This window comes from Hemicordylus capensis, chromosome 17 (assembly GCF_027244095.1).
Source record: "Hemicordylus capensis ecotype Gifberg chromosome 17, rHemCap1.1.pri, whole genome shotgun sequence".
NCBI classification, from domain to species: Eukaryota; Metazoa; Chordata; class Lepidosauria; order Squamata; family Cordylidae; genus Hemicordylus; species Hemicordylus capensis.
The window spans coordinates 2,871,945-2,892,319 of NC_069673.1; the positions used below are offsets into that span (position 1 = coordinate 2,871,945).

General features: G+C 47.1%; 2 protein-coding genes across 12 annotated transcripts in view; both read left to right on the forward strand.

Annotated features, from left to right (window-relative positions):
- ABO (ABO, alpha 1-3-N-acetylgalactosaminyltransferase and alpha 1-3-galactosyltransferase) overlaps positions 1–9,739 on the forward strand; it is a 35,332-nt gene extending 25,593 nt beyond the window's left edge. For 2 of the 11 annotated variants that reach the window (XM_053281620.1, XM_053281619.1), the window contains exons 5-10: positions 61–96; positions 240–275; positions 2,577–2,624; positions 7,059–7,094; positions 7,207–7,341; positions 8,757–9,736. In XM_053281620.1, coding sequence (XP_053137595.1) covers positions 61–96; positions 240–275; positions 2,577–2,624; positions 7,059–7,094; positions 7,207–7,341; positions 8,757–9,462 — 997 coding nt within the window. In that variant the 3' untranslated portion in view covers positions 9,463–9,736. Of the gene's footprint in view, positions 1–60; positions 97–239; positions 276–2,576; positions 2,625–7,058; positions 7,095–7,206; positions 7,342–8,756 lie in introns of all 11 variants that reach the window. The other 9 variants (XM_053281614.1, XM_053281615.1, XM_053281624.1 and 6 more) reach the window with 8 other exon arrangements.
- Positions 9,740–12,708: 2,969 nt separating this feature from the next.
- The window catches only part of CCDC180 (coiled-coil domain containing 180), a 71,157-nt gene continuing 63,490 nt past the window's right edge, over positions 12,709–20,375 (forward strand). Inside the window, exons 1-4 of the mRNA XM_053282386.1 lie at positions 12,709–12,828; positions 15,056–15,202; positions 16,016–16,209; positions 17,612–17,700. Coding sequence (XP_053138361.1) covers positions 15,134–15,202; positions 16,016–16,209; positions 17,612–17,700 — 352 coding nt within the window. The 5' untranslated portion in view covers positions 12,709–12,828; positions 15,056–15,133. The remainder of the gene's footprint in view (positions 12,829–15,055; positions 15,203–16,015; positions 16,210–17,611; positions 17,701–20,375) is intronic.

The following is a 20,375-nucleotide window of genomic DNA, read 5'->3' on the forward strand; positions in this document are numbered from 1 at the left end:
CCCCCAGCCTAAACAAGTAACAGCAATCTCCATTAAACAGATTTTTCTCATTTTTCTTAGCAGTGGCGGCGACGCTTTATTGCTCTCAGCGAACAGGTAGGAGATGATGATGATGATGATTTACACATTTATATCCCGCTCTTCTTCCAAGGAGCCCAGAGCGGTGCACTACACACTTGAGTTTCCCTTTCACAACAACCTCCAATCTCCAGTAAACAGATTTTTCTCATTTTTCTTAGCAGTGGCGGCGACGCTTTATTGCTCTCAGCGAACAGGTAGGAGATGATGATGATGATGATGATTTACACATTTATATCCTGCTTTTCTTTCAAGGAGCCCAGAGCGGTGCACTACACACTTGAGTTTCTCTTTCACAACAACCCTGTGAGGTAGGTTAGGCTGAGAGAAAAGTGACTGGCCCAGAGTCACCCAGCTAGTTTCATGGCTGAAGGGGGATTTGAACTCGGGTCTCCCCGGCCCTAGTCTAGCCTTCTAACCACTACACCACCCTGGCTCTCACCTCCAGCAGCCTCCAAAGCTTCCTGAAGCAGCTCTTGAAGATCCTCACACATGTTCCCACAACTGGCAGAAGGGGCTGAGCTATAATAGGGCGCATGGGCCCCGCCTCCGGGGCCGCCTCGCTCATCTCTGGGGCTGCCTCACTCACCCCTTCTCCTCCCCGTGCTTTCCATCCCCATCGGTGCCCCCCTGCTCTTGTGGCCCAGCGTCACTCCTGGGAAAGCATGCCACCACCGGCGGGGAGGCTGCCACTACCACCACCACTACCATCAGGAGAGGGAGGGGAGTGTGCAGTGGCGGGAGGGAGGGAGGGAGGGCTGCCCATGAGAGCACGGGCCCCTTACACTGACTGGCAGCTGGGTAGGAGGAGTGTCCAGCCAGGCTTTTTGAGTTGTGCACACTCCCAAGAAGCAGACGGTCAGCAAACACTGGTAGGCAGAGGGGCGAGAGAGGACCTGCTAGTTGCGAGAGAGGGCAGCTGGTCTGCTGGGAGCAGGTATGACTTGTCCCCTTTGCTAAGCAGGGTCCACCCTGGGAGACTAGACCTGTGAGCACTGGAAGATCTTCCCCTCAGGGGATGGAGCTGCTCTGGGAAGAGCAGAAGGTTCCACGTTCCCTCCCTGGCAGCATCTCCAAGAGAGGGCTGAGAGAGACTCCTGCCTGCAAGCTTGGAGAAGCCGCTGCCAGTCTATGTAAACAATACTGAGCTGGATGGACCAAGGGTCTGACTCAGTATATGGCAGCTTCTTAGGTTCCTATTAACTGTGCAGGATGAGGCAGGACATGCTTTTGCTCCACCCTTGAGCTGATACAGTGCTGGGTTCAGACCTGATGTTCTACCAGATCAAGGCTAGCAGGCGATCATGTTCCCTTCCTCTTTCGCTCGGAGTTTGCTGATACCCAGTCGTTTCTTTGGGAGTCTGCTCCGGGCTTGTAGCCTGGCTGCAAGCTCCTCCGACCCGGATTCTACTCATCAGAACCGGCCCAAGGACTAGGATCTGCAGGTCCAGAACAGCCCCAGCACAAAGGTGGTTGAATCCTGCAGTGCCCTCCAGTGGGGTGTTCCTTTTGAGACTCTGAGCCCTTTGGGGACAGGGAACCCTCTCATTGATTCATGTACCTTTTGTGTCAGCTGCGTTTGTTGAAAAGCAGCATACAACTATCCCTAGCAGCCTTAGCTGCTCTCCCTCTGCTAAATATAAGAAAGCTATCCCTTTTAAAGACCTCTGATTCATAGGAGGGTTGCTGCTTCTAGGAATATCTGTAGATGGATACGACGGATCGTATCTGACGGATCAGATACGACGGATACGACGAAAAGACCGCTTTTCCACAAGAGTTCCCAAAGTGGTTTTACGCAGATAAAAATAAATAGATGAATAAATAAATAAAGTATGCTGCTTTTAAAACTGGTGCTCTCAAAGGTTTACATCGAGGGGAAACAATGTTAAATAAATAAGATGGTTCTCTGTCTCCAAAGGGCTCAGGACCAAAAAGAAATACAAGGTAGGCACCAGTAACAGCCACTGGAGGGATGCTGTGCTGAGGATGGATAGGGACAGTTGCTCCCCTCTGCTAAATAGGAGAGTCACCAGTTTTAAAGGGTGTCTCGATGCTCAGTTAGCAGGGGCCTGTAAGGATACCCCTGATAAAGACAGAATGATAACGACAGAAGATGTTTTTTGTCTGTGTGAATGAACTTGCAGAATGTAGAAGGCAATAGTCTTGAAACAGTTGGCTGATCTCTTTAATTGAGTAATTAATAGCCAGCGTGGTGTAGTGGTTAGAGTGCTGGACTAGGACCGGGGAGACCCGAGTTCAAATCCCCATTCATCCATAATACTAGCTGGGTGACTCTGGGCCAGTCACTTCTCTCTCAGCCTAGCCTACTTCACAGGGTTGTTGTGAAAGAGAAACTCAAGTATGTAGTACACCGCTCTGGGCTTCTTGGAGGAAGAGCGGGATATAAATGTAAAAATAAAAATAAAATTTAAAAAAATGTTCATTTCTTTGACATTTTCTAGTCCACTGCATCTCCCAATGTTCTCCTTCCATAGGAATAAGACTAACCCCTTGGATGACTTAGAGGAAATAGAGCTTCCCAGGTACAGCTTTATGTTGCTTTTCGGCATGTGTTCTCCTTAGTTGCCTGATTATGTGTTTGAGCTTAAATTGACTTTGACCCAAACAATAGCCCTATTCAGACATTATGTTCAACTATTGTACAATGAGTGTCCAGTGCACACAACAGCAGCCCTGCTGGATCAGGCCCAAGAAGGCCCATCTAGTCCAGCATCCCGTTTCCCACAGTGGCCCATCAGATGCTCCCAAGAAGCCCACAGGCTAGAGGTGAGGGCATGCCCTCTCCCCTGCCGTTACTCTCCTGCAACTGGTACTCAGAGGCATCTTGCCTCTGAGGCTGGAGATGGTGTGCAAATTTGTACGCAGGTACAGTCATTAGATAGATAAACTTTAATACAGCCTTTGTCCAGTAAGTAAAAGTATGCTGTCAAGTCGATTTCGATTCCTGGCGCCTACAGAGCCCCGTGGTTGTCTTTGGTAGAATCCAGGAGGGGTTGACCATTGCCTCCTCCCACGCAGTATGAGATGATGCCTTTCAACATCTTCCTGTATCGCTGCTGCCCGATAGAGGTATTTCCATACCATCAGGGATTCGAACTGGCAACCTTCTGCTTGTTAGTCAAGCATTTCCCCGCTGCGCCACTTAAGGTGGTCTCTTTGACCAGTACAGAAGCAATAAAAAGAAAAACACAAAGTCAGGCCAATAGAATCGTGAATTGTTTCAGTAGATGACTCATTAGATGCCGCTGGATATTCATTGCTATTACACAAAACCGAGCCGCGTTATGAGTCACATTGGCTTGATGGTCTGACAGGAGAAATAAAATATATGCTACATCTCCTCTGCCTGGTAGGTCCTTAATCAAGGATGAAGACACAGTCATCCACATGTTATGTTGAGGTGCACTTCCTAGCTTGGACCATGCATTTGAGCTGCCCGTACCCAGATTCACTTTAAAAAATGAACTAGGGTACAGCCATTCACCCAAAAACATGTACGAGTGTCCAGATATCTGTACACCCTGTACCACATAATGTACGTAGTCTGGAAATTGCAGTTGGTTGAGAACGCTGGGTTGGTCTCTGGGTCATGTAGGAGAGACCACATTACTCCTGTGTGGAAAGAACGACACTGGCTGCTGATACGCTTCCGCGCAAAATACAAGGTCTTGGTTATCACCTATAAAGCCCTAAACAGCTTAGGCCCTGGGTTTTTAAGAGAACATCTTCTTCACCCCATTGCCTGTTGAGATCTTCTGGAGAGATATGTCTGTGGTTGCCACTGGCTTGTCTGGTGGCTACTTGGGGATGGGCCTTCTCCGTTGCTGCCCCTGGACTTCCGAATGCACTCCCTGTTTAAATAAGAGCCTCCTCATCTCTGGCAAGTTTTAAAAAGGCACTGAAGACACACTTATTCACCCACTTATTTGAATTAGATCTATAACTTTAAATACATTTAATACTGGGCTTTAAATGTTTTTTCATCTTTTAAATGGTTGTAATTGTTAGTTGATTTTAAAGGATTTTAATGGTGAACTGCCCAGAGACGCACGTTTTGGGAGGTATAGAAATATTTTAAATAAATACATAAATACAATAAAATAAATGTCTTAATTTGAGCTAAAAGGTGGTGCTAAATGCATGTCCGTCACTATCGAGGCTGTCTTGCATCAAACTCCTTCCACTCACTTTGCAGCTTCTAAACTGGGGAGGTCAACCTGAGGCTCTCCAGCTGTCCATGGACTACAACTCCCATCGCCCCTCACGTTGTGGCCGGCGATGCTGGGAGTTGTAGTCCAACAGCTGGAGAGACTCAGGTTGATTGCCTAGTTACAGGGGTGGGGAACCTTGGCACGCCAGCTGTTGTTGAACTACAACTCCCATCATCCCCAGTGGCTGGGGATGGTGGGAGTTGTAGTTCAAAAACAGCTGTAGTGCCAAGGTTCCCCACGCCAGCTGGAGTGGTCAATATCATGTGGGGAGATGAATGTTCCCTGGGATTCTTGACAAGATCGTCACCCCTAGGGATAGAAATAGTGTATGATCACACTGGCATTGTCCTGACTATTGGGCCTGCAGTGGCCAGTTGTGCAATGGTGTTTTAAAAGCGTCGAGAAGTTTCAAGAACAGAAAAACTGCAGGAGGACCTCGGGATCCGTGGGGGGTCCTGTTCTTCACAAGTACCAAGGACAAGGAAACCGCGAATACTGAGTCATTAGGGCTGTGGCATCACGGGGGAGGTTCCTGGAGGCCTGAAAGTTGCAGAGAAAATGGGCAAAACTCAGGGGGTGGGGGTGGCGTTGAAGTAAAATGCCTGCCGTGATCCACAGGCGTCCAGCAGTGCAGCAACCCCCACCCGCCCCAACCCCTAAGTCCAAAATCCAGGTTTGTTCTGCAAAAAATGGCAGGTTGGGGGGTTTCTGCTTTGTTTTGTTGACAAACAAGCCACAAAATTGACCCTTTTTGTAAAATGGCAGCTGGAAATGGACTCCAGGGTGATTTCTGGCCACCCCCTGACCCGCTGCTATGTACATTTAGCCCATATCTGCCCCTCCACCACTCACCGTCACTTTCTGTATCGGTGGCGGTTTCCCCAGCTGCCCCCGTGTGACACCAGCCCGCATGTACATGGCCTCCACACGTGTGCGTTGGCATTGCGCGAGGTCAGCTGGGGAGAGCACCGGTATGCACTTCCTCTCTGTTTTTAAGGTGCTGGGGATGTGCTACAAATCGCACTTTGGATTGTGATTCATGCAGAGCCAGCGTGGTGTAGTGGTTAGAGTGCTGGACTAGGGCCGGGGAGACCCGAGTTCAAATCCCCCTTCAGCCATAAAACTAGCTGGGTGACTCTGGGCCAGTCACTTCTCTCTCCGCCTAGCCTACTTCACAGGGTTGTTGTGAAGGAGAAACTCAAGTATGTAGTACACCGCTCTGGGCTCCTTGGAGGAAGATGTAAAATAATAATAATAATAAAAATGCACATCCCTAGTCTGGAGTCTCCAAGAATCTGTATCAGTCTCCAGGAGCTTTGCCGCATGGGGCTTTTACAGCACTTTTGCACATCGAGGCTTGGGGTGTGTTCATATGAAGGTGGGATTTAGCCCGAATCCAGTACAGACACAGCACAGGATTGTTCAAGTGGAATTATTCAGTTTTTATCTTCACAAAAGAGAGCTCAACCCGCAATATCTGCATCCAATATTAGTTGCGCTTTCTAAAACATTCTCTTGGGATATGCCGTCATTCTGTGGAGTATTATTCTGACATGTGGAGAAAACCCACGGATAAAGTGGATCAAGATGAGAGGGAGGTGTGGCTTTGGCGAGGGTCTGCTGAAATGACCTGGAAGGAGAGCTAATCTTGCAGTCGCAAGCATGACCTTTGCTAAGCAGGGTCTGCCCTGGTTTCATTTGAATGTGTGAGCACTGTAAGATATTCTCCCTTAGGGGATGAGGCCATAGCTCAGTGGAAAAGCACCTGCATGCTTGCATGGAGGTTCCAAGTTCTCTCCCTGGCAGCATCTCCAGGATAGGAGTCTCTCTCATTAATTTGCTGTAGGTCTTGCACAAAGCTGCCACATGTCTCTAGGTTTTTTTTTTAAAGGTCAATGGAAAATAAGGGGAACAACTATACGTTGGGAAGGTCTGGCTGTGGAGCTCTGAAATCAGCCACAGATGTAGCACAGACTAGTGGTACTCTGTGTACTAAATTTGAAGCAGATTGGTCAATTGATTGATTTTTCACACATTTTTTAGTTAGGGAGGGTGTTTCACTTTTGTTGTTTTTTAACTGGCTCTTGCACATGCCTGCCATCTGGTGGCCAATTGTCATCTTGCACATGATCAACAGGGAAACCAAAAAAAGTGTTTGGGAATACCCACCCTGTCTAAAAATGGTATTTAAAATCAATCAGTTGACCAATCAGCTTCACATTTAGTACACAGAGTCCTGTTATCCTTTCCTCCAACTGTGTCTGGTTTCAGAGCTCCATGGCCAGCCCTTCCCAACTTATGAATTTCTCCTTATTTTCCATTGACCTCTATGTTAACCACCCCTGCCCTCATAGCTGGCTCTAGAGACACAGCAAATCATTATTTTTTAAATGAGTCAAAGTTCTATGAATGTTGTTTAAATAGCAAACGTTTAAAAATGCAGGGTCTCTTTATGCAGGCCAAAGAACCACATCAAAGAACCATCACACCCCTAAAGGAGGTGGCACAAAACTCAGGATTTTTGGCACAAAACAGCACAAAGTTCTAGTAGAGGTTTTGGGAGGAGATGTTCATGGTTTGGAGGAAAAAGAGCTAGCTCATAAGACAGAGCTGGATATTGTAGAGGGACCGAAACAATATAATTCTCAACTCACAGAATTCTTCTACAGAATCCTTAGAAATTATTTGCTGCTTAAAATGATTCCTGCTTATCCAACTTCTCTCCCCACTCCCCCTTTTTTCCAGAATGATCTACACAAAACCCCAGGTCTTTCAGCTACCGTAAGTAATAAAATTCTGCAATAGATGAATCTGTAGTTGAAGAAAACCCAGATGTACTCTTGGGTGTGCCGCTCTGTTGTGTGGTTCTAAAGGGACTCTCCTTTCCCCACAGGAGAAGTGACGTCCTTACAATGACGCCCTGGTTTGCCCCAATTGTTTGGGAAGGGACCTACAACCTGGAGATCTTGAATGAGCAGTTCAGACAGAGGAATGTGACCGTTGGCCTGACAGTGTTTGCAATCAAAAAGTGAGCATTTCTTCTTGCTCTCTGAAGTATGTAAGATGTTATGCTTTGGGGGTGGCCCCATAACTCCAGTCCCCACCTTCTCTAGCGTCACTTTGTCATAACATTATTGCCCCAAGTCTTTTGTGCAGGGCAAGGCATAGATGGTATTCAGCAGCAAACTTTAACCTATAGTACGTATCCTAGAGGTTTTCAACCTTGGGTCCTCAGATGGTGTTGGACTACCACTCCCATCATCATCATCATCCCTAGCCACAATGGTCAAAGGATGATGGGGGTTGTAGTCCAACATCATCAGGGGACTCCAAGTTTGAGAACCGCTGCTGTAAACATTTCAGGGGATCTTCGTTTATGTGTCCATTCGCCCACTCATCCAAAGGGGGTCTCTGCTAACTGAGCAAAGAGGCAGCTTTTAAAGTGGTGATTCTCTTGTATTTAGCAGGAGGAGAGCAACTGTCTTATCCAAGTGGTTGGTGCTGATGTCCCCTTTCCATTTCTTTTAAGAGTGTGAGCCCCTCTGGGACAGGGGGCTGTCTTTGGAGTGGAAGCCTTGTAGATTTCTCAGCTCTCCAAGACTTAATGTTTATACCTTTTTGCAAAATGATTACAGTCTTTCTTTATCAATACACTCTGTACACAGTTCCATGTTAACCATCACTTGGGAAAGAGTTGTGTCAATAGTCCAGACATTATATTGTATCTGGGTGCAGATGCTTATACACACGTTTTTTGTGTGAATGACTGTACCTTCGTTCATTTTAAAATTGAACATGGGTACAGCTCCCTCAAATTCATGGTAGAGAAAGAAAGTGTCCTGCTGTACCTTCATTCAGCATTATGAGTAGATTACTGTACCTGTGTACAGATTGGCACCTGTGTAACCTGTACGTAGATTGTATGGGTGCTGAAGATAACATGTGAATGGGACCAAAGTTCAAGAAATGAAAAAGATGTCATCAATTTTTTTAATGTGCTTGCAGAAGGGAAGTAAAAGGACAGTTTGGAATTTGTAGGATTTCAACTTCAAATATTAGTTACTTTATAGAATAATGACCATGCCTAGTAAATATGAATCTGAGAAAGATCTTCTGTTTCTCTTGGGCATGATGTCATTTTTGAATTATTGATTTGATTATTGAGTGTCAAATATCTGTTGAGATCAGAACAGTTAGTAGCAGTAACAGATCAGCATTTCTGCTTAAAATATATATATTTTTTAAATTAACTTTTTACTGAGCATATTCCGGTGGTGCATTCAGCTAATTTAAGTGGGTGGATTGTCTATGCAAAATTTGGTAGCTGTATAATAGGGAAGTGTGACTTTATTTTGCACAAACAAGATTCTTCAAAATAGATGTACTCTGCACAAACTTTTCAAAATATATATAAGATGGACATTTGCTTTTTCCTTCTTCTAGATATGTTGTTTTCCTCCGGAAGTTTATCGAAACTGCAGAGATTTACTTCATGGTTGGGCACAGAGTGAATTATTACGTCTTTACAGACAGGCCTCAAGATGTTCCTAACATAACTCTCAAAGAAGGGAGGCAGATAGTTTCTCTCCAAGTCCAGAATTACCCCCGGTGGCAGGAGATCTCCATGAGACGCATGGAGATGATCAATCACTTTTCCCAAGAGCGGTTTATCTACGAAGTCGACTACTTGGTGTGTGTCGATGTGGACATGCGATTCAGTGACCAAGTTGGAGTCGAGATTTTGAGTGAGCTCTTTGGCACCCTCCATCCGGGCTTCTATGCTGCTCCACGCAACAGATTCACCTATGAGCGGCGGGCTGTTTCGCAGGCTTACATCCCCTATGATGAGGGGGACTTTTACTACGCCGGGGGCTTTTTCGGAGGAACGGTGCCCGAAGTGTACAAACTCACGAAGAAATGCCACAAAGCCATCATGGCGGACAAGGAGAAGAAGCTGGAGGCTATCTGGCAGGAGGAGAGCCACTTAAACAAATATTTCGTATACCATAAACCGACAAAAATCCTTTCCCCAGAATACTTATGGGATAATAACATTGGTAGCCCAGCATTCCTCAAGAAAAAGAGATTCCTGGCTGTTCCCAAGAACCATGCCGCTATCAGAAATAAAAGGAGCTTGGCCGTGAGATGATAGCTAGACTTTTTCTGCAAAAGGTGGAATTTAATAAAATATTTTATTTATAACAAGAGGCGTGTGATTACCAGATCTTCGGGCACTTCCACACTGTGACTCTTTACGATGGCAGAGGCACTGCTTTTCTACAAGAAGCTAAAAGTGGAGTTAAGACCGTGCTTCCACGATGCACTTAATATATTGCTGTGTTCCTTGCTGAAAAACAAACAGGAATACTCAGAAATAAATCTTATTCTATTCAATGGTACGTACTCTCTAGAGCAGGGGCAGGCCATCTTGACTCTCCAACTGTTGATGAACTACAACACCCATCTTCTGCAGCCACAATTTATTGTGGCTGGGGATAATGGGAGCTGTAGTTCAACCACAGGCTTTTGACTGCAGCCTTCACTTGGCAAAAGTCTCCCTGCTTCCCAAAGCGATGCCCCATGTGGATTCCTCTTTCCTACCCATATTGCAGTGCCCTATCACAGAGGTTCCTGATCTTGGGTCCCCCACATACTGTTGGACTACAACTCCCATCATCCTTATTATAAAGGCCATTGTGGTTGGGGATGATGGGAGTTGTGGTCCAGTGATATCTGGGGACCCATTGTTGGGAACCCTGATTCTATCCTGCCCCACATCTCTTGCCCATGGCACCTGTCCTTCAAATGTTCGGGGTGTGTGTGTGTGGATAATCCCTCTCTGATTTTTGCATGCTCACTCTTGGCTCTCTGTTCCCCACCTTTTTGTCTCCCAGAGCGTGCACTAGATCGGTAGATTGCTTAATCGATGCCAGGGTAAGGCATAGAAATATAGGAAGCTGCCATATACTGAGTCAGAACCGTGGTCCAACTTGCTCAGTATTGTCTACCCAGACTGGCGGCGGCTTCTCCAAGGTTGCAGGCAGGAATCTCTCTCAGCCCTATCTTGGAGATGCTGCCAGGGAGGGAACTTGGAACCTTCTGCATGCAAGCATGTAGGTACTCTTCCCAGAGCGGCTCCACCCCCTGAGTGGAAGATCTTCCAGTGCTCACACTTCTAGTCTCCCTTTCATATGCAACCAGGGCAGACCCTGCTTAGCTAAGGGGACAAATCAGGCTTGCTACCTCAAGACCAGCTCTCTTCTTTGGCACTCCAGCTGTTTTTGAATGGTGAACAATTGTGAATGAATTGTGGCTGGGGATTATAGGAGTTGTAGTTCAACAATAGCTGGAGTGCCAAAGGGAGACTATCCCAATCTTTGTGGTGGCTGCTATTTTCTCATTGCCTTCAGATACCATTATTGCCCGGGCTGTACTCATGGCTAGTAGGAATCCCAGCTCCCTCCTGCTAGAGGTGGGTTCTCCTTTCCTTTCTGCTGCAACCCATGTAATTGTTACACATTTAAAAATTTTAAATTATCAAAATTGTGCCATTCTTTTCTCTCTGTTTGTGTGTGTGTGCCCGTGCAATTTTATTACAGTAACTTATTTATTTATTTATTTAAAATATTTCTATACTGCCCAAAACTTCTCTCTCTCTCTCTCTCTCTCTCTCCTTCCTTTTCTCCTGTAAGGAGAAAATGCAAAAGAAAGACTATAGCTGAATATTATGATGGCATTTTTTAAGTCTCCATGCTAGGTATAAAGGGACTTATTCATGCTACTTAATATGGTCTAATAGAATCACTAGTGCTGTATCTGCTGCAGAGCAGGTAGGAAATTCAACTGGAGCAATTTTTCCCTCTGTGGAGATGTGGTAATGAGGAACACTGTAGATGTAATGAGGAAAAAAGTAACTGTGTAAAAGTACAGGAGTCATCGGGTTTTACAGCTGGAAGGTAAGTACCTAGCCCAATCCCTGTGCAGGAATCAGCATCCTTGACAGATGGGCATCCAGCCTCTCTGTTTGAAAACCTCCAGCAAAGGAGAGTCCATAACTGCATGAGGCAGGCTGTTCCACAGCTCTTGCAGTTAAGATACTCTTCCTGATGTCTAACCTAAGTATTCTGCCCTGTAATTTCAACCCTGCCCTCAGAAGCAACAGAGAACAAGTCCACTCCTCCTTTTAGGTGACAGTCCTTAATATAGTTGAAGACAGCCATTATATCCCCTTTTAGGAACATAGGAAACCTTGGTCCATCTAGCTCAGTATTGCCTACCCAGACTGGCAGCGGCTTCTCCAAGGTGGCAGGCAGGAATCTCAGCCCTGTCTTGGAGATGCTGCCAGGGAGGGAACTGGGAACCTCAGATGCTCTTCCCAGAGCGGCTCCGTTCCTGAGGGGAATATCTTGCAGTGCTCACACTTCTAGTCTCCCATTCATATGCAACCAGGGTGGACCCTGCTTAGCTCGGGGGGAAAGTCATGCTTGCTGGCTGTTTGTCTCTGAGTTGCGGCTATTCTAGAATAATTACAACCAGATCCGTGGGGCGAGTAAGCATTCTATTAGACCCAAGAATGCCCGATCACACTATAGATCTGGTTGTAATTATCATGGCATCCTTTGCATCCTTTTAATAGTCCTGTCCCCACGGAGTTCGCAATCCTTAAATTAAAAAACTAAGCACAAATAAGTGAAAATTTTAAAAAAGAGGACGGCCTCAAATGTGGTGGTGGTGGTGATGATGGTAGGTCCTTCCAGATGGCAGAAAACTGCATCGAACAGGATGGGGTTGTAGCTGAATCTCTGCTTTGCATGCATAAGGAACATAGAAAGCTGCCTTCTACTGAGTCAGACCCTTGGTCCATCTAGCTCAGGATTGTCTACCCAGACTGGCAGCGGCTTCTCCAAGACTGCAGGCAGGAGTCTCTCTCAGCCCTCTCTGGAGATGCTTCCAAGGAGAGGACTTGGAGCCTTCTGCATATGCAAGCATACAGATGCTCTTCCCAGAGCGGCTCCACCCCCTGAGGGGAATCTCTTCCAGTGGCTCACTCATGGAGTCTCCCATTCACATGCAAACCAGGTCAGACCCTGCTTAGCAAAGGGGAAAATGCATGCTTGCGACCACAAGGCCAGCTCTCTTCCCTGGTCAATATGGAAAGGTGCTTTTTGCCACTTGTACAGAGCGTATTTAATGGCAGGTCCCTTTTGGAGGAGAGAGGGGTGGTGGTGGGGAAACATGAGCCCTCTAATTGGGACCTTGCTCTAAGGAGCGTGGGCAGCGCAGGGCATCGGGGAGAAAAGCAGCCGGCCCAGCAGCTGCTTGCTGCGTCTCCATGGCAACAGCATCCCGCTCGGGAAGACACGACAGGTGGCGGTCTCTCTCCTGATCTCGCGAGAGAACAGCCCGAGGCCGCCCTGGGCCCGGCGGTTGCCATGGAGACCGAGAAACGCTGGGCCCGGCCTACCTAGGCGGAGCCCGCTCTTGGCGCAGGCTGGGCTGGCCTGGCCGTGCTCAGGTAGGGCTGGCTGCGGGCGGGAGAAGAAGGGAGACAGCCCGTGGGCGGCCGGGGAGCGGGGCGGGAGGGGCTCCCAGGGCCGGCTGCATTGCAACCATTCCTGCCCCCCAGGTGCCCTGCTCTGACTCTGGGGCTGGGTGCTTGGAGAGGGCAGCAGCAGCAGCACGTGTGGCCATGGCCGCCTCCTGGCAGCTGCAATGCTCAGGGAGTCAGCCCAGCCCAGCCCAGCCCGCCTCCTCATGCAGTCGTGGTGGGCTCTTGGGTTTGGGGAGGGGCGTTTAGAGACGGTCTAGTCCAGGGATGCCCAGCTTTGGGTCTCCCAGCGGAGTAGGACTTCAACTCCCATAACCCCAGCGGCCTTTGGCTAGGGAGGATAATGGGAGTTGAAGTCCAACCACCCCCAAGATGAGAACCCCTGCGCTTCCCCAGCACAGCATCCCTCCAGTGGCGGCTGCTGTTGCATGTGCCTTATCCTCTCTTTCTTTCTTTCTTTCTTTCTTTGCAAACCGCTTTGGGAACTTTGGTTGAAAAGGGGTCATAGGAACAAAGGCCACTGCCATATACTGAGTCAGACCCTTGGTTCGTCTAGCTCAGTATTGTCTACACGGACTGGCAGCGGCTTCTCCAAGGCTGCAGGCAGGAACCTCTCTCTTGGCGACGCCAGGGAGGGAAAACTTGGAAGCTCAGTCAGATGCTCTTCCCAGACAAGCCCCATCCTCTAAATGGGAATCTCTTGCGGTGCTCACACATCAAGTCTCTCATTCATATGCAACCAGAGTGGACCCTGCTTAGCTAAGGGGACAAGTCATGCTTGCTGCCACAAGACCAGCTCTCCTCCACTCTAAATATCTGTCACAGTCATATTTGTAGTCAAACTCTGCTCCTTGGGGCAGAAAATTTGTAGTATAAACAAGTTTGTAGTATAAACAAACTACAATAAATAAGTTTGTAGAAAATTTGAGGTATAAACAAGTTTGTAGTATAAACAAACTACAATAAATGTGCATGAAGTCACATGGCATGCCCACCAAGTTACTAACCCAAAGCAATTCATTAGCCCCCTCTGTTTTATATTTCAAGGGTGCAGATCCCCACCTCTAAGCATTTGAGGAGTTCCTCTCCTCACTATACTGAACTCTGTCAAACTATCTTCTCCCCTCACTATATTGTCTTTCCTCTCCGCAAAAAATAAGTGAGGAGTTGCTCCTCAAGCTTCCCCCTGTCTTTGAACTCCTTATATTTTAAAGATTTAACCCCCACCCCATCTCCGCTCAGTGGGAGAGCGTCTGCTTTGCATGCAGAAGGTCCTAGGTTCCATCCCTGGCAGCATCTCCAGGTAGGGCTGGGAGAGACTCTGGCCTGAAACCTTGGAGAGCTGTTGCCAGTCGGTGATAGTCCTGAGCTAGTTGGACCAAGAGTCAACTTGGTCAGTAGACAACAGCTTCCTATGTAAGGGAACATGGATTCATGCTGTATGGGAGATCCATATATTCCACCTTTGGGGACGGGATCATAGCTCAGTGAGTATCTGTTTGCATGTCCCAGGTTCAGTCCCTGGCAGCATCTCCAGGTTGGGCTGGGAGGGAGAGACTCTTGCTTGAAACTGTGGCGATCCTCTGCCAGTCGCTGTAGACAATCCTGAGCTAGATGGACCAAAGGTCTGACTTGGTATAAGGCAGCTTCCAATGTTCCTAGCTATTATAATCTCATCTCTCCTTAAAATTAACCCTTGAATGGCATGCCTCTGTTTATTACCATTTCACTCTCTCTACCTGGCCCCCTTTCTATCCCTCAGCTTGATGTATGATGTACTTAAAAAGGCAGACCTGGCCGAGGAGTTTTGGCCCTGCCCTCCTTTTAGTGACTGTAGCGGCGTCTGCTTTATTTTAAGGATGCTTTTATTGAAATCTTATTATTTTATTTATTTATTTATTTATTTATTTATTTATTTTTGCATTTATATACCGCCTTTCGTTAAAAAGATAACCCCTCGTTTTTTTAACGAAAAAAACCCTTTTTTCGTTAAAAAGATAACTTATTAAAAAATATAAGTATTATTTAAGTTTTTAAGGTTGAAATCTTGTTTTTTGCTTACTGTTTACAGGTCTTAGGATAAAAGGTGATACAGAAATGTAAATGATACGTAATGCATAATAATACTTATACTTTTTCGGAATTTTATTTGCTTTCATCCAAGCATGCAATTATTTCTCAATATTTGTGTTAGGTTTCAAAAAGGCGTTCTCAGTTCATCCAGGGGAAATTCTGTTGCAAACCAATCCAGAGCCCAGCAATCCTCTGCAACATGACTCTGGTGGGTGTATCACGTATCGTCCCCAGTGGGAAAGTCTACAGACAGATCTTTGATGATGAGGTACAGAAATGGCAGAAGCCGTGGTTCTTGCATAGTTTTAGAATCAACATATGTGCCCTAGGGTTGCCACATCTTTTGATGTCAAGTGCTCCTCTGCCTCTTTAACATTGGCTTCCTGAGTGGGAGAAATGAAGCCTCCCCGCTTCTAGTCCAACACTAACCTCAAGTGGCTCAAGGCTGAGAACCACGATTGCATGTGAGAGTGTGCAATACAGCTGTTTACAAACAAAGAAAACATAGCTACAGAAACAGTTGATACCTTAGCTCGACTGCCATGCTTTAAAAAGGGTCCCCTCTGTCTTGCCACTAGTTTGGAATTCTGAGGCCACCTCCAGCCTCCACGGCAGGATGCCTCCAAATACCAACTGCAGGGGAGCCACAGCAGGAGAGAGGGCCTGCCCTCCGCTCTTGCCTGTGGGCTTCTCAGAAGCATCTGGTAGGCCACTGTGTGAAACAGGATGCTGGACTAGATGGGCTTCCTTGGGCCTGATCCAGCAGGGCTCTTCTTATGTTCACTTGACAGAGAAGGGCAGACCTTCTCAGTAGTACTCCTCAAGAATGACTGTAAAGGACTGCTTCATTTCAGGAGGAGTTTCCCTGAGAAATTTACTCAGGAGGTCAGCCGATGAGAGGCTGCCATCTCGATATCAACAGAAGACAATTTACAAAAGCAACAGCCGTTGGATCCCAGAAGTGCTTAGCTTTGGCTGAAGCATGCCTGTATTTTTAGCAAGCAAGCCCCAGCGCATTTTCTTCCACCTTCAGCATCTGAGGCCATTTCTGACCCGCTCCTTTTTTTTTGAATTTGGCAAGGTAAACCTCGTGCGGACTCTTGGGGAGACGAGGAGCAAGATAGCCCAGCAGAAAGTTCCACCAAACGCAGGGCGCATCCCCTTGGTTCGCGACCTGGAGACCTGCACAGGAAATGGGTTCTTATCGCATCGCCAGACCATGTGGGTTGAGAGCATGCCCAACGACGACTTCACTGAAAACCCCGTGCTCTACAAGTAAGGAACAAAAGTATTACAGGAGGACCTTGTTAATCGCGGGTCCAGCACTCGCGGTTTCGCCTATCTGCAGTCGGGTAATTAGCACCTGACCTCGGTATATGCGAGGAGGGGGACGACAGACGGGGGGAAGGGTTAACATATCCACAAGTAGGGGATAGCCAGAAATGACCTTGGAGTTCATTTCCTGCCGCCATTTTGTGTTTGGGAGCCATTTTATGGTTGAAAAAATGGGGCAAAACCCACGATTTGGGCCGATTTTTGGACCCCTGGATGCCCTGGACTACTCTGCAGCATGGCACTTTGGGAGGTGATGGGGGGGGGGAAACGGAGGCAGAAAGTGCGATTTTTGGTCGATTTTGACAGTGCGGAAACCAACCCCCCTGATTCCCATAGCTCTAATGGCCCGTTATTTGCTGATTCGCTGTCCGTACCCCCCCAACACACACACCACAGAACGGAAACCCCACAAATAACAGGGTTCTCCTGTACAGCGGTTGACTTTGATGGTAGGGGAAGGTACCGTATTCCTGTCTGCTTGCCCTCCTGCCTGCCTCTCTCTCCATCGCTGCCAGTGGCAAAGAGCCGCCCGGCATGTGGGCTAATGATACCACCGCCTGGCATGTGTTGCCTGATGGTGATGTCATTAGCCTGAACGCTTGCTCTTTGCCACCACTGGCACACGGCTGCCTAATGGTAGATCCACAAAACATGACAAGAGCACCACATGACAAGAGCACCACAGTACATAGGCATTCTGGAATTTACTGCCACAAGGTATCATGAAAGTCATTAGCTTAGGTGGCTTTAAAACAGAGCCAGACAAATTAATGGAGGGTATTTCTCTTGATGGCAATTAGATGTGATGGCTCAATGGAACCTCCATGTTCAGAAGCAGTATATCTTTAAAAAAAAACCCTTGTTATATCCCAGTCGTCTCCCATCCAAGAGGCTGCATAGATTCATCCCCCATTTCACTTCCACAATCCCACAGTGCCAAGCTGGGCTCAGTGGTAGAACATCTGCTTTGTAGGCAAACCGTCCCAGGTCTGGGAAAGACTCCTGCCTCAAACCTTGGAGAGTGGCCATCAGACAGTACTGGGCTAGATGGACCAATCGTCTGACTCAGAGAAGGCACTTGCTGTGTCGCTAATTGCTCCCAGACCACTTCCTGGGTCCAAGGCAGTATGTGCGGGTACCAGGCGTTGAAGATAATCAACAAGGGAGGGCTGTTTCTTTCCTCCCTTGCGTGTGAGCTTCCCAGGGGCGTCTGGCTGGCTAGTCCTGGAAACGAAATGCTAGATTAAACAGAAATTTTTTATGATCCAGCAAGGTAGTTCTTATGCTCTTTCTGAAACAGGTCTGCTGAAACTCAAGGTTTTCTCTTCTGTTTCTGTTTCAGGGAGTCTACAGCTCTGGCACTTGAAAAAGCTAAAGAAAGCAACACCGTGATTGCTGCCCGGGAAGTCAGAGGCCTTGCTGAAGTCATCAGTAACTATTTATTTATTCATTTATTTCTGGGCCTTACAATCTGTGTCTAGATAGATAGACTAGATAGACTTGGAGGTCATTTACACAATCAAAAACTATGTTCTACCTGGGTTTGGGAGCTGTGTGTGCTCCCAATTTTTGGTTGTGAGGAAGCAAGGGAGGAGGAAAAGCTACCCAGCTTTCCCTTCTCCCTTGCTTCCACACAACCAAAAACTGGGAGTACACTCAGCTCCCAAACCTGGGTAGAACATAGTTTTTGACGGTGTGAATGACCTCAGTGTCCAGATCCAGAGAAGCCATCGTTCTCCTGTGCTGGCCACACCTCACTGTCCATGCCTCATACCTATACGTTGCCCCTGCTAACTGGGCCAAGAGGCAGGTTTCGGACTGGGGGCTCTCTTTAGTGGCTGTGGCTGATGTCTCTCTGGTGTTTTTTCTTATGCTGTGAGCCCCTTTGGGACAGGGAACCATCTCCAGTCCTCTTGTGGGACACGGTTTGGGAATCACCCCTGCTAACTGGGCAAAAAGGCACCTTTCAGGGTAAGGGCTCTCTTATATTTAGTAATCTCATAGTGTCTCTCCAGTATCTGTTGCTGATGTTGCCGCATGTGTGTGTGTGTGTGTGTGTGTGTGTGTGTGTGTGTGTGTGAGTCAAAAGTTGGCCTGTGAGCCCTTTTGGCACAGGGGATGCTTTCTCATACCTTTTGTTGCATAGACCACTTTGAGGGCTTTTTCTTTTCTTTTCTTTTTGGTTGAAAAGCAGTAGACACATATTTTAGTCATCGTCATCATCACCTATAGTCGGGCAGTTCACATGATTAACCTCAGGAACATAGGAAATTTTCTTATACCGAGTCAGACTGTCTATATAGACTCCAAGGTTGCAGGCAGGAGTCTTTCTCATCCCTATCCGGAGATGCTAGGGAGGGAACTTGGGACCTTCTGCCTGCAAGCATATTCCCAGAGCAGCTCCATCCCTTCAATATCTTCCAGTGCTCACACCTGTAGTCTCCCATCCAAATGCAAACCAGGGTGGACCCTGCTTAGCAACGGGGGCAATTCACAAGGCTAGCAGCCACCTAATGGTGCAGTGGGGAAATGACTTGACTAGCAGGCCAAAGGTTGCCGGCTCGAATCCCCGCCGGCATGTTTCCCAGACTATGGGGAACAGCAGCGATATAGGAAGATGCTGAAAGGCATAATCTCATACTGCGTGGGAGGAGGCAATGGTCAACTCCTCCTGTATGCTACCAGAGACCACCACAGGGCTCTGTGGTCACCAGGAGTCAACACTGACCCGACAGCACACTTTACTTACCACAAGGTAAGTAACTTCTCCTGTCAAGCCTCCACCCTAATTTGGGAGCCGGGCACTTTTTACTGTGTGTTAGATTTAAGAAACCAGAAAAACAATTGCCGGTCAAGCCCCAGATGGGTAGCATGAATGTGCCCTACCCAGATTCTAGCCCCAGCTTTTGAATGAGGTAGGCAGGAAGACCATTCTACTCAGATGGGGCTTGGCTGATGACCCAGTTCCCCGCCTCTGATCTTGCTTTTTACAAGCACATGGGTCGGAGGCGTCACACGTCAATTCACATATCAGTCATGTGAACTGCCCTCGTGACTTCTTCAGAAACAAGGCTAAAGGCCAGAGAGGACCGACCAATATAATAATGTGAGAATTAAAAGCATAGTATCAATCAATCAAACTCTCACTGTCACCTTTGGAACCCGCTCCCTGCCGAAAGAAGAGCCTCCCCATCTCTGACAGCTTTTAAAAGGGTCGTTAAGACGCACTTATTCATCCAGCCTTTTATTTAATCAATCAGTTAATTAATTACTACATTTTTATACCGCTTTTCTGCTTTGACAAAGGCACCCAAAGCCATTTACAATATAATTAGACTTAGAGGATCCGTCCTTGTTTTAATTTAATTAATTTAAGTAATGTTTTAATTTTTGTTTCAATCTGTGTTGTTTTATTGTCAACCACCCAGAGACATGAGTTTTGAGAGCTATATAAGTATGATAAATTAATAAATCTTTGCTCCAAAGAAAATAATTTAAGATGTTGTAGTCTCAGATGATTATCAACAACAACAACAACAAATATTTATGTACTGCTTTTCAACAAAAGTTTCCAAAGTGGTTTACATAGAGAAATAATAAATAAGATGACCCCCTGTCCCCAAATGGCTCACAAGCTAAAAAGAAACATTAGATAGCCACCAGCAACAGCCACTGGAGGGATGCTGTGCTGGGGGTGGAGAGGGCCAGTTACTCTCCCCCTGATCAATACAAGAGAATTGTCATGTTAAAAAGGTGCCTCTTGGCCCAGTCCTTGGGGACCCCTTGGGTTCCTCAGTAGCTTCTCAGTAATTACCTGCACTCTCATCCTCATTCCCCTGCAATGCAGAGCCATAGGGAGCCAGCGTGGTGTAGTGGTTAGAGTACCGGACTAGGATCGGGGAGACCCGAGTTCAAATCCCCATTCAGTCATAAAACTAGCTGGGTGACTCTGGGCCAGTCACTTCACTCTCAGCCTAACCTACTTCACAGGGTTGTTGTGAAAGAGAAACTCAAGTATGTAGTACACCGCTCTGGGCTCCTTGGAGGAAGAGCGGGATATAAATGTAAAAATAATAATAATAATAATAATAGGGGATTCTTGGGTC